The sequence below is a fragment of the Salmo trutta genome, chromosome 36 (genome assembly GCF_901001165.1).
Source record: "Salmo trutta chromosome 36, fSalTru1.1, whole genome shotgun sequence".
In the NCBI taxonomy this organism is placed as follows: Eukaryota; Metazoa; Chordata; class Actinopteri; order Salmoniformes; family Salmonidae; genus Salmo; species Salmo trutta.
Window position 1 is genome coordinate 30,318,400 of NC_042992.1, and position 14,436 is coordinate 30,332,835.

At 38.0% G+C, this 14,436-nt stretch overlaps 1 protein-coding gene and 1 long non-coding RNA gene across 4 annotated transcripts; one reads left to right on the forward strand and one right to left on the reverse strand.

The window, feature by feature from the left end:
- Positions 1-1,378: 1,378 nt before the first annotated feature.
- Positions 1,379-3,167, reverse strand: LOC115175832 (uncharacterized). Of its 2 annotated transcripts, XR_003872109.1 has the most exons (3): positions 3,128-3,167; positions 1,575-1,680; positions 1,379-1,447 (listed from the first exon to the last, which is right to left on the reverse strand). It is a non-coding gene; the product is annotated as an uncharacterized LOC115175832 (long non-coding RNA). The 2 variants fall into 2 exon arrangements; XR_003872108.1 differs by lacking the exon at positions 3,128-3,167 and having other exon boundaries at positions 1,575-1,776.
- Positions 3,168-9,920: 6,753 nt separating this feature from the next.
- On the forward strand, positions 9,921-13,137 carry LOC115175830 (perforin-1). Of its 2 annotated transcripts, none has more exons than XM_029735378.1 (3): positions 9,921-10,001; positions 10,461-11,005; positions 11,234-13,137. In XM_029735378.1, exons 1-3 carry the CDS (start codon positions 9,999-10,001, stop codon positions 12,453-12,455), a joined length of 1,770 nt encoding a protein of 589 aa, XP_029591238.1. In that variant the 5' UTR covers positions 9,921-9,998; the 3' UTR covers positions 12,456-13,137. The 2 variants fall into 2 exon arrangements, with proteins under 2 accessions (XP_029591238.1, XP_029591239.1); XM_029735379.1 differs by having other exon boundaries at positions 9,995-10,093.
- The last annotated feature ends 1,299 nt before the right edge of the window (positions 13,138-14,436 follow it).

Here is a 14,436-nt window from a genome sequence, read left to right on the forward strand (position 1 = left end):
ACATATTGACTCTGAACCGGTACCCCTGTGTATAGCCCCGCTATTGTTATTTACTGCTGCTCTTTAATTATTTGTTTTTCTTATCTCCTACTTTTTTTATGGGGGGTATTTTCTTAAAACTGCATTATTGGTTAATTAAGGGCTTGTAAGTAAGCATTGGTCTACATCTGTTGAATTCGGCGCATGTGACAAATCAAATTGGATTTCATTTTATAACGTGATTTGACATAATTTTATTTGTGGCCAATGACCTTGAGCCTTCTTGGATGGGCACTTCTAATGTAACTCTATGGCAGCACCCAAGGGGCTTGAATTTTCGAGCTCTACCTGTAGATTTTGCGGTGACATAGTGTCCCCATGAGTGACAGAACACTGAGCCAATCACGGCGCAACTAGAGAACATTACCAACCCCTACGTTCCGTATTTTCCGCTGGCTGCCCCACCATTACAGAAAGCACTGAGCTAGGCTTAAACACCTGCATTTTGGAGCTGCCTTACTCAAGAAACCATGTTTGTATGGGGTTTTATTAACTCAATAAAATGTTCGTTTTTTACATTGTTTGAAAACGAATATGTGACACGTACTAATGCCAAAATAACATGCAAAACAGGCCCCACCTGCCCTGAATGACAGGTCACCACTGCAGTACGTATAGGCCTAGGGTTACATATAGACAGTACATATAGGCCTAGGGTTACATATAGATACTACATATAGGCCTAAGGTTACATATAGACAGTACATATAGGCCTAGGGCATGGGTCAGCAACCCAAAATGTTGAAAGAGCCATATTGGACCAAAAAAACAAATCTGTCTGGAGCCGCAAAAAATTAAAAGCCTTATATAAGCCTTATAATGAAGGCAACACATGCTGTAAGTGTCTATATTAGCCTACTATCAAAATGATAAGTAGGCTACAAATACATAATGAGCATTCATGATTAAACGTTTATTTTACCTGCAGCGCATCCTGGAGAGAATGACGCACCACGTGACTACTCTGCTGTACGATGGTGCTTGAAGTTTAACTTCCATTATAATATTCATGTATTATGTTTCGTTGCATTGATGAAATTATAGAAATACAATACATAAATCAGATTTTTTATGTCATTTTTATTTTAGGATTCGAAAAAACAACAACAAAATGTGCAACGTGCATAATAGGCCTCCTGTAATTTCAGACCTCCCCATGGAAATAAAATGCAGTCCTTTTCAATCCTCAATAATACGATACAATCCTCTTCTCTTTTCCCCCTTATCTGGGCAACAGACAGAGTGCAATAAAACAGCAGCCTTTTGAAAAGGTAAAGTATATCAAATTAAAATAATACAGTTTAAGTTCGATTTCTGTGCATTATCCTCTTCTCTTTAGTTTTTTGCAAATGTGCAGCAGCTCCTCTTCTCTTTTGACACGCACAATACAATGCAGCCATCCTCGGACCTGAGCAACAAAACACAATAATATCCCTATGTGTCATTCCAAATATATACTGACAAAAATCAGAAATCACTTTATAAAAACAGCCACTTTGTTACTAAATGTGCCTATGACAGGATTGTGTTCTTACCCGTTTAATGTGACTTCTGTTTTCGGACATCACTGGACAGCTTCTCAACATCGGGCATGTAAGATATAAGTTTAATCTTCACGCAGGACTGCAAGCTCTCTAGGCCCTAGGGTTACATATAGACAGTACATATAGGCCTAGGGTTACATATAGACAGTACATATAGGCCTAGGGTTACATATAGACAGTACATATAGGCCTAGGGTTACATATAGACAGTACATATAGGCCTAGGGTTACATATAGACACTACATATAGGCCTAGGGTTACATATAGACAGTACATATAGGCCTAGTGTTACATATAGACACTACATATAGGCCTAGGGTTACATATAGACAGTACATATAGGCCTAGGGTTACATATAGACAGTACATATAGGCCTAGGGTTACATATAGACACTACATATAGGCCTAGGGTTACATATAGACAGTACATATAGGCCTAGGGTTACATATAGACAGTACATATAGGCCTAGGGTTACATATAGACAGTACATATAGGCCTAGGGTTACATATAGACAGTACATATAGGCCAAGGGTTACATATAGACAGTACATATAGGCCTAGGGTTACATATAGACAGTACATATAGGCCTAGGGTTACATATAGACAGTACATATAGGCCTAGGGTTACATATAGACAGTACATATAGGCCTAGGGTTACATATAGACAGTACATATAGGCCTAGGGTTACATATAGACACTACATATAGGCCTAGGGTTACATATAGACACTACATATAGGCCAAGGGTTTTATTCCACATCTCCATTTCAACCAGTGCATTTAAAGTTTGGATTTGATTTGATTTTGTCCTATTCTTTAACCACGATTTTTGGTTGAGATGGAGACGTGAATTCAACATGTCAATTATTAATTTGTAGACAAACTGGAATTAAAAAGTCAGACGAAGTCACTAAGTCATCTCCTTCAAATGTTGATATTTGGTTGCGTTGACAACCAAACACAATTCAATATCACTTTTGCAATACAGTAAAAAGCCTATTAACTTGTTGACAGCTTAACAAATGATGTGTTGGATTCACGTCTCCAACTAAACCAAAAATAAAAGTTAAAGAATAGGATTAAGCCAGTGGCACAGATTAAACTATCCAAGCATTAGACACATCTCCGTTAAATGTTGATATTTGGTTGCCTTGTCAACACAATTCCATATGATTTTTGTAACACAGTAAGTAGCCTAAAGTTAAAGCTATCTTACAAACTAATGTAACAGTTTGTATTCAACCTTAAAATGAGTAACTCATCCATAGCCACATTTTGAAGTTACTGTAACTATAAAAGTATTATTATGTAATCATAGAGAGCGTGCATGTTCAAGGTAGCATGCAAAGGTCGCAGGTCTGTGGAGCTCTTCACAATATAAATATATGTGCAGAATCTCGAACAGCATTGATCACTTGCACTACAATGTAATCTCAACTACAATCCAGGTCGTTTAGTTATGCTATTCGATGAAGCTTTCGTAAAGTTATTTCTCGCTGATATGAAAGACAAGGTCTTTATGCTTCCAATACCGTACCGCAAGAGACAAGTGTTAACGTTCAGATTGTGTGTCAGGGATCTTGACAAAACTCCCTCCCTACAGACAACCTGGTCTCAGAGCATTTTCCAGGATGCTCATTTAGTATAAAATGTTATGTTTTGTAGGGTATGTATTAATTAGTGTATGTCATCACCCACTTCTTATGATATGTTATCAATTACAATTTGTATTTTATGTTACGAATTTGCTAAACTTACAATATGTTAAGAATTTGCTAAACGTATGATATGTAATGAATAGTTATGAATATGTTAGCTCTGGCTAACGTTATCTAGGCTAGGGGTTAGGGTTAAGGTTAGGGTTAAGTTTAGGTGTTAGGTTAAAGGGTTCAGTTTAGGGTTAGGGGAAGGGTGAGCTAACAGGGTTTAGGTTAGGGGTAGGAGAGGGGTAAGCTAAGTAGTTGCAAAGTAGCAAAAAGTAGTAAGTAGTTGAAAAGTTGCTAATTAGCTACAATGCTAAAGTTGTCCGTGATGAGATTCGAACACACAACCTTTGGGTTGCTAGACATTAGCGTTATACGACCAACCATCCTACTTTCATTTTTTCCTTAAGTAACCATCTGTTCTATGAAACCATATCAAACAAAACATTCAGTATCATACTAATTTGAGTATCCCGGATTGACATTTACTATGTTACGTCTAGTCTATGAGACCAGACTGCTACATAAGACACCTTGAAATGCTTACTTACTTATTAACCAACAATGCAATTTTAAGAAAAAAAGAAGTGTTCATTTTTTTTATCTAAAAAAGAAGACGAGTAGGCGGCAGTATGTTGTAATAAACTTTTGTGAAATATTAACGGAATATATTTAGAAAATAATACATATAAGGAGCAGTCAGCATTGTACATCAGGACGAACAACTGCACGCGTTTCGACTGCTGAAGTCTTCCTCAGGGAGCGTTGTAGACGGAAGCTGACGTGGCGGGGGCAAGTAAATGTCGCATGTCAGGAAAATAAACTATATACAAAACATAAATACAACATGATCACGTCAATGTATAGAAGCAACATGAAAAATAAATGCAACATGAAAATTAACGCACAGAGATGTATGCAAAGGAAGTGCGTAAAGGATAATTATCAGAGTTTTGCGGTAAAAGATAATACATGCACTTGTGCATCAAACACGTTCTATAAAAAACAATACGCACACCATGACGATGATCAAAAACTCATAGTAACAAGGGATATACACAGTTCATATACTAGTCAGTCTAAGAAGGTCTACTGCAGTCTAATGCTCATTTAATCCGTGGGGAGTGACAGTATCTAGGAGGCTGCAGAGGGGAGAACGGCTCATAATAATGGCCGGAAATGAGCAAATGGAATGGCATCAAACACCTGGAAACCATATGTTTGATGTATTTGATACCATTACACTGATTCCACTCCCAGTCATTAACACCACCCGGTTCTCCCCAATTAAGGTGCCACCAGCCTCCTGTGCTAGGAGGTGGATCCATTTAGCCTCTTTTTGTAGTAGGAAACGGTCTATATGTATTATTTTGTAAATATATTATGTTAGTAGTTTACTAAAGTTTATTGCAACATACTGGCCGCATACTTGTTTTCTTTCTCCTATTAATGTTTTTCTAAAGTATTTTTTGCTCTTTATCAAGGGTGCCAATAATTCTGTACCTGACTGTATGTTTTGATTATAAATGAACTAAACCATAGCCTAACAGAGCAGTTGTATTGATACATTCTAAATGGAATCAAATAACAACCTCCCCTCCAAATTTCATTAGAAACTATAGAGATGTTCCACTTTGTATTTACCAATGTCTGGTTGAGGTGCCCTTCCCATGACTCAGAGGAGCTAGCTGTGTTTCTCTGTGTGCAAACAATCAATCACAGGAGATGGCGAGTGGATTACAGTCGACTGTCTGTGTACATGTGCTCTTAGGCCACAGAGGAAACAGAAATCCTGGGCATATTGAAACGGACATGCTCAATGACAGGGCTTAGTCCAATGACTGGTATGTGTAATGTAATGGAACTGAGAGTCATGATCAAGGGCAGAACCCTTGTGGTGACACTGCATCTAGCAGGTTGTGAATGTCTTGTTTGTGTAAGGTCAATATATTTTGATAGTCTATACATGAGAGCTTTCCTTTGCTATACGTTTCAATCTTGATATGCTGATATAACTAAATGCTGTTCATTTTTGCTGGAAGTTTGCTCATTCTGTTCAAATGTGATTAAAAGGAAAACAGGAATTTACAGGGACGATATAAGTTGAATGGTGTTGTTGGAGCTAAGAGAAATTGCTTGAATTTGTAGACAGGTGAAAACTCATTGAAGATAAACTTGTGTTTGGCATTAGTGCTACAAGGGTTTAAATTAAAGGGAAAGAGTAATGTACTCTGAAAGACTAATTGCCCATTATTGGCTGCAATGAAATACAAACTAAATTGATTCTGTGCTCTTATCTAGTTTTCACTATGTTAAAAGACTTAGATCATCCTAAATAAACATTTAATAAAGCATTGGGGGGGTAATTATGAGGTCTTGTGTTTTCAGAACATCAAAATCAGTCGTGTTTTTAATAAATCTTTTCATGGCTGGAAAATAAAATACAAAGAAACAGATCATGATGATACTGTAATGTGGAGAATTTACACTGCATGTATAATGGCCTGGTTAGGTAACGTTTACCATGAAGAGCAATGTATCAGCAATGCTATGTTACTGTACTGTCATCGTGACTTAACGTTTAAACTAGTAGTACTACTGGCAGTAGTTTATCCTGTGGGAGAATGTGAATGTCCCAGTACTGTGGTAAAGCAAATTGACTAGATGATTTAAAAATGTTGATAGACCTTCAATCATTTTGAATTGTAATAGGAGAAGTGTAGTAGCTACACTACCGTATTCTTCATGCACACAAGCTGTACTCACTGCACCTGTGCTCTGACTGAACAAATAATGTAACCACTTAGCTACACTGCTAACCTCATGTGATGATATGTCAACTTTTACATCCTATAACACAAAATACACAGATGGGACATCATCAAATGTAAGTGGCTGCATATGTTTTCAGTTTTTAAGCTTGCTGTCCCCCACCTCCCCCTCAGCAACCAGTTCAGTTTCCATCTCTGCCCCGTGTGGCTGTAGTGGTTTATTTTGCAACATTAAGGGGAACCCAGTGCAACATCCATGCATTCTGAAGTCACTGATACCCACAGGGTTACACTGCTGTCCAAGCTGTCTCAGGAAGAACTCTGTACCAGTATGGGTGGCTGTGGTGAAGGTAAAGTGTGAGAGGAGTGTGTGTGAAAGACTCACATAAAGATTTGTTAGATTAAAAAAACAACAGAGAAAAATCATCATTCAAGATATTACTAGTCAAATTAAACTACGTTTTTCAACCATATGAAATCCACCTCATATTTTAACTCGAAACATATTCATATTTTGCATAACCAAACTCCTAAAACTCTTAGTTATTGCATTCTAATGGTAAAGGAAAAAACTATAGGCTGGGCAGTACGTCCTACGTGAGAATCGATCTATATACAGCAACCCTTTGGTCTCCCATCCAGTGTTTTAACCAAGCCCTGCTTAGCTAAGATATTTGTCACTGACTACTGCCAATGTACTATCATGAGAATGAATGTTGAAAGATCGACTTAAAACAGAGCAAATTAAATGTGACGGTACTTTACCACTCATATTCATCAATGATGCTATTTAGGCCTATATAGCATTTGCAAAGTCATCAACAGCTATTGTTTCCATTCAACCAATAATTAAACAAAACTTTATTTAAAAGGTACTATATGTATTGAATATTATATGAATCATATACATTTAAATGACCAATTTGGGTGCAATCAATTAGCCTAACTTCTCAGAGATCAAATTATATTGCAACAAAGCTAATTGTATCTGTTTCTAACAACATAAACAATTTCAGAACAATTTCAGATGGTGAGTGTCAAAATTCTCTTTCTTGTGCTTTTTGAGGTGGAACGACCCTAATGTAACATTCAACTTTAAAATGAGTAACACATCCATTGCCACATGTTTAGGTTACTGTAACCATACATGTATTCTTATGTAATCATATAAAGCTTGCATGCTCAAGATAGAATGCATAGGTTGTCGCAGGTCAGTGGAGATCTTCACAATTGCTGTAATATTCTGCGCAGAATCTCAAACGGGATTGATCACTTGTACTATGTACTTTTAATGTAATCTTAACTGCAATCCAGGTCATTTGGTTATGGTATGAGATGAAGCACAGTGATAACACATTCATCTGTTGTATAAAAAAACGAATTCCCATTTGAACTTTGCTGTTCTTTTAAATTGTTGAAAGCGTAGTGATAGACACTTGGGTGACAACTAAACAAACATTTTCAACCAGCAACTATCAGGAAATAAAATCACACTTTTACACTGTTAGTTTCATAAGCTGTTGTGCAATAGGACACAAAACACAATCATTTATTTTATTTTGAATTCACTGGGCCTTTAAAGTATATTGTCCTATTTCTTAAAATGTTACTTCATATGTACTGTACTGTAATTGATAAGTACTTAACTCCAAATTTGATCACTTGTACTTTTTTTCTCTTGTTTGTCATGTGAATTCAGATGTCACTGTGGGTCTCCAAGGCCCGTGTTATAGATAGAAATCAGAACATAAATAATCTGCTGTGACCTATGTGCTGGTAGCCAAAGGAACTGGAGGAGTAAACCATGAGACCGAAGGTGAGCAGGCGTTACATGCAGTAAAATACTGCCTTCTTAGTGACAATTGAGATGTGTCTCTATGAATTAACATAGCAGTTATTCAAAAGAGATAGTATAGGCCTACTTGCAATCATTGTGCCTCTAATAAAACACTCAAACTCAACAAGTGCAATGAATAATTCATGATTTAAAAAAAAAACGCTGTTGAACTAGATAAAATACAATCTTTAACATAGTAATATTTGTCCACTACATGGGTATGTTAATAACCAACTGCCAAAATGTTGTGAATTACTGTTTAAATCAATTGACAAATATCTGAAGGTAATGCAAAAAAATCATGAACAGCTTTTTAATGAATATCTTGTTGTAATACATTGTTATAGGTCTGTTCTACACTCAGGTAGGCCTAGAACAGATTTACAAACTCATTTGGTTTGTTACAACATATATTTTGACGAATCTGTCTGTCCAAACACCCTCCATCATCCACTCACTACAGTATGTGCAACCCTTGTGGTGACACTGCATCCAGCAGGTGGTGAATGTCTTGTTTGTGTAAGGTCAATGCATGTTGATAGTCTATACATGAGAGCTTTCCTTTGCTATACGTTTCAATCTTGATATGCTAATAGAACTACATGCTGTTCATTTGTGCTTGTGGTTTGTTCATTCTGTTAAAATGTGATTAAAAGGACAACGGATTTACAGGGATTATATTAGTTGAATGGTGTTGTTGCAGCTGAGAGAAATGTACTTTTCTTTGTAGACTCATTGAAGATAAACTTGTGTTGGGCATTAAATTACAGGGAAAGGGTAATGTACTCTGAAAGACTAATTGCCTATTCTTGGTTGCAAAAAAATTATAAAAAAATGTGATTCTGTGCTCTTATCTTGTTTTCACTATGTTAAAGACTTAGATCATCCTAAATAGACATTTAATAAAGCATTGGGGGGATAATTATGAGGTCTTGTGTTTTCAGAACATCAAAATCAGTCGTGTTTTTAATAAATCTTTTCATGGCTGGAAAATAAAATACAAAGAAACAGATCATGATGATACTGTAATGTGGAGAATTTACACTGCATGTATAATGGCCTGGTTAGGTAACATTTACCATGAAGAGCAATGTATCAGCAATGCTATGTTACTGTACTGTCATCGTGACTTAACGTTTAAACTAGTAGTACTACTGGCAGTAGTTTATCCTGTAGGAGAATGTGAATGTCCCAGTACTGTGGTAAAGCAAATTGACTAGATGATTTAAAAATGTTGATAGACCTTCAATCATTTTGAATTGTAATAGATGTGTAGTAGCTACACTACCGTATTCTTCATGCACACAAGCTGTACTCACTGCACCTGTGCTCTGACTGAGCAAATAATGTAACCACTTAGCTACACTGCTAACCTCATGTGATGATATGTCAACTTTTACATCCTATAACACAAAATACACAGATGGGACATCATCAAATGTAAGTGGCTGCATGTTTTCAGTTTTTAAGCTTGCTGTCCCCCACCTCCCCCTCAGCAACCAGTTCAGTTTCCATCTCTGCCCCGTGTGGCTGTAGTGGTTTATTTTGCAACATTAAGGGGAACCCAGTGCAACATCCATGCATTCTGAAGTCACTGATACCCACAGGGTTACACTGCTGTCCAAGCTGTCTCAGGAAGAACTCTGTACCAGTATGGGTGGCTGTGGTGAGGGTAAAGTGTGAGAGGAGTGTGTGTGAAAGACTCACATGAAGATTTGTTAGATAAAAAAATGACAGAGCAAGAACATCATTGAAGATATCACTGTCCAAGTAAAATGAAAATACGTCTTTCAACCATATGAAATCATCCTTAAATATTTTTACTTGAAACAGAACCATGTCTTGCATAACCAAACTCCTAAACCTCTTAGTTTTTGCATTCTAACGCTAAAGCCACCAACTGACTTGTCACCAAATTACAAGAGGAGAATGTGCTTTTTTTTGCATTGAAATTTGGGGTTTACCACTAAATATTCTGTGACAATGACCAGCAAAAAACCCTCAAGCCACCCAGCAGTGTATTTAAAGGCTCTTCTCTCTCATCCAATATAGAATCAAGAAACAACTGGCATTTTACATCTCCAAGAGAAAGAGCACATGGTATGATATGAAGTCTCAAACTTTATACATTTTATCTTTTGATGTCTAGTCATAAAACCTGAAGGACAACAATTCTTCATACAGATCTTAAGGTATATTGTCCTATTTCTTAAAACTTTATTTCATGTGCACTGTACTGTAATCGATAAGTACTTAGTGCTTGGAACAGCAATACATTTCACTGATCAAATGGATCAGTACAACACATTTACTCATAAATGACCATTACAAGCTCACTACAGTGTGTCACTACAGTGTGTGGTGGCAGGAAGCCTAGTGGTTAAGAGCATTGAGCCAGTGACCGAAAGGTTGCTGTTTCAAATCCCAGAGCTGACGCTGACTAGGTGAAACATCTGTTGATGTGCTCTTGAGCAAGGCACTTAATCCTCTGGATAAAAATTGCTCTGGATAAAAGTATCTGCTAAATGATTTTGATTACTTCTACTTTCTTCTATTAAGAGTGTGATGAAGGAGCTGTGTCTACTTCTACTGATCTGCTGGGCAGGCACAGTACAGTGCCTGGCAGGGAGTTTGATGGGAAAGATTCCTGGCAAGCAACAGGAATGTGAGCAGGCCAAGTTTGTCCCTGGTTACAACCTGGCAGGGGAAGGTTTCGACATTGTGAAGATGCAGCGAAAAGGTTCTTATGTGATCGACATGGAAAATTGGGAGAGGGAGGGAGACACTTGCGAGTTAGGTGTCAATTTCTATTTGGGTGGAGTAAAACAGAAGCTTCCAGCAGCCATGGCAAACTGGAGAGCCATCACCGACTGCAAGCGGGAGGTCTCAAGCAGCATCTATGAATCCAGTGAGTCCCTCATCAATACCACAACTTCAGCCGTGACCAACAACTGGAAACTTGGCCTGGACCTTGCGATGAATGGAGTAAAGGTCAAGACAGTCATTGGAGGGACAGATTCCAGAGAAGCAACATATGCCATTGCAAAGTCGAAGCAGGACAGATACAGTTTCACCAGGCATGAAGTCCATTGTAGCATCTACAGGTGATGCACTCAACTTCAGTGACTAAACTAACAGATTCTTAAAGAGACTGTAATATGAGGCTAATATAACGCTTTTCATGAATATTCTGTATCCATTGCATGATGATAAGTTCACATACAATACCATCACATGCTTACCAATTGCGTTCCTCTTAACTGCTATTAAAGACTAAAATACAACCCATTATTGTTAAATGTTAACCAAACCATTGTCACTTTTTTCCTCAGATATAGCCTGGTCGAAGATCCTCCTCTTCACAAACAATTTCTGATTTCGGTGAAGAAGCTCCCCACTGTTTATGACCTCAATACTAAGCCGGCCTATAGAAACCTGATAGACACATACGGCACTCATTTCACCTCTCAAGTCAACCTGGGAGGGAAAGTGAGCGCTATAACTTCCATCAAGTCTTGTCAGGCGACTATGAACGGACTGACAGTCACTGAAGTGAAGGACTGTCTCGATGTCGAGGCCTCCTTGTCATATCAATTCAGCGCTAGTTTGACCGCCGAGCTTCACTACTGTAATAAGCTAAAGAAGAAACTTGGCACCAACCAAAGTTTCAGCAGCATGTTCAGTGACCGCCAATCGGAAATTAAAGGAGGGATAGTAAATGGAGGCGACCTGCTGTTCTCAGGTGCGTTGGACGCAAACACCTACAAAGAGTGGCTGGAGTCCTTGAAAACAGTCCCTGACGTGGTGCACTTCTCCCTTAAGCCCCTTCACTTCCTGTTGAAAAGTGAACATCCTGCTCAACCTGGGCTGAAGAAAGCAGTGGAGGAGTACATCCTTGAAAACGCCCTGATAAAGAAATGCTCAGAGTCCTGTCAGATAGGTACGAGGACCAGCAAAAGGGATCACTGTGCCTGTGTCTGCAACAGTGATCAGAGCATCAAGTCCAACTGTTGCCCTGCTGGGAAAGGCCTGGCCAGGCTGCAAGTCTATGGTTTGAGAGCAAAGGGCCTATACGGGGACATCTCAACCAAAACGGATGGTTTTGTTGAGATCTCATATGATAAACAAGTCAAACTCACTGAGATGATCAAAGACGACGACGATCCTGTTTGGCCAGAGAGCTTTGAATTCGGACCTATCCATATCAACTTTGCCACCAAACTCACTTTCAAGGTGTATGACACAGACAGAATTGTTTGGAACAAAGATGTCCTGGGTGAATGTTCCTTTGATCTGCGTAGAGGAAATGTGAGTGACGTCTGTGTGTTCCAATATGGCACATTCTTCTTCTCCTACACGGTGCAATGTGCACCCAGCCTTGGAGGCTCACGCTGTGAAGAGTACATCCCCTCTCCTATGAGCGCCTCCCTGGCAAAAGTCTTCCACTCCAGAAATGGCATGCTGGCTGGGGAGAAGTGGCGACTTGAGTTGGGCAGGAATCCCACCAATGATGCGGCTGACAAGTTTGGCTTAAAGAGATGTTATGGTGAATAAGGTATGAGGTGAGCGACGAGTTGGTGACTGCTTCGCATAGCATAATTCAGCCTTTCAGATGGTCCCTTAGGCCACAGGCAGGATCATGGTTAGATGATTCATGTGAAATTACTATGTGTTATGTGTTTCTGTTTGATCTGTAGCATTGACAGTATGAGGAATTGCTTTGCACTGGTTTATTTTTTGCATTAAAGCACTGACAAAGACAAAATATGTTTTCGTTTTTTCTTTTTTCATAGCATAATATAATTATAATTGCATTGGATTTGCGTTACACTTTTTGACGTGACAGATATTGTGAAAATGGTTTTAGCAGCTCATCTTGTATCAGTTCATATCATTTTCCCAAAAATAATTCCCAATAATTACATCTAAGGCTTTTGCTAGACTGTTTGTTATCATGCTGAGCTTATCAGATATTAAAAACAATGAAAGATGTGGATATGTAACTCATGACATGACAAACCAGCCTTGCTATATATATATTTAAAAAAGGGCATCTCTAACCACTATAATGTCATGGTATTTTTGTGAAAATAGTGTAACTACCCAGAATGCGAATTATACCGTGACATTTGGGGGTCTATCTTTTTTTCACGGTACTTCCTATGTGTGCCTGAAAATGTTTTATGGGCCTCAGTGGTGTGTATTCATTACCAAAGAAATAAAATACTAAATAATGTATCTTTCGTCTCTCTGTGTTTCATAATTGTCCTTCAATTTACAAGAGGCTGAATGTATCAAACAGGAGAAAGCATCTGAGCGAGTGAAACAGCGCCCCTCTGTCTCTCTACGTGTAGGCCATCTATCTGATGCTGTCTGGTCCAAACGAGTATGACATGTTTGCCGCCTGTAGCATTGAAGGCAAGGGAAGCCAGCGAGCATCTGACCGCACTTGACAAAAAAAGTATAAAGCATGTGCTAATTTTACTCATCTCATATGTATATACTGTATTCTATTCTACTGTATTTTAGTCAATGCTTGGCTTACCCGGTGATTTTACCTGACATACCGCTACTGATGGGCCTAGTAGTAAATATGTAATTTCACAGATTTTTTTTTTAATGACATTTCCATTTGGCATGAACACATCCAGGGAACCGTTTCTCTACAGTCACAATGCACACTGTTCATTTTCTACAAGCTTGGGAATGTACAGTACACCTGAGCTGTTATCGGGTTAGGAAACACAAGTCAGACAAAGCATTTATGTCTTTGATAATAAAGTTTACTTGTGTTCACTTGTAGTGGCTTCAAGTGACTACACCAGGAAAAGATAGAAAAGACACAGTAGCCTATAGTCAACAATGATGTGTATAAATTAATACATACAGTACCAGTTAAAGGTTGGGACACACCTACTCATTCAAGGGTTTTTATTTATTTGTACTATTTTTTACATTGTAGAATAATAGTGAAGACATCAAAACTATGAAATAACACATATGAAATCATGTATTAACCAAAAAAGTGTGAAACAAATAAAAATAGATTTTAGATTTTAGATTCTTCAAAGTAGCCACCCTTTGCCTTGATGACAGCTTTGCACACTCTTTTTTTAATTGTATTTATATTTCAACTTTATTTAACCGGGTAGGCTAGTTGAGAACAAGTTCTCATTTGCAACTGCGACCTGGCCAAGATAAAGCAAAGCAGTTCGACACATACAACAACACAGAGTTACACTTGGAATAATCAAACATACAATCAATAATACAGTAGAAAAGTCTATATACAGCATGTGCAAATGAGGTAGGATAAGGGAGGTAAGGCAATAAATAGGCCATGGTGGCGAAGTAATTACAATATAGCAATTAAACACTGGAATACAGGAATTTGCACACTCTTGACATAATCTAAACCAGCTTCATGAGGTAGTCACCTGGAATGCATTTCAATTAATGTTTTTTGGGGCGACCAACCAAATTCACATTGAAATGTGAATTATAGATCTGTCATTATTATTGAAAGCAAGTCTAA

Coding starts and splice junctions, on each gene's coding strand:
- LOC115175830 (XM_029735378.1), top strand. Junction 11,006..11,233: donor GTCCATTGTAGCATCTACAG/GTGATGCACTCA, acceptor TTTTTTCCTCAG/ATATAGCCTGGTCGAAGATC.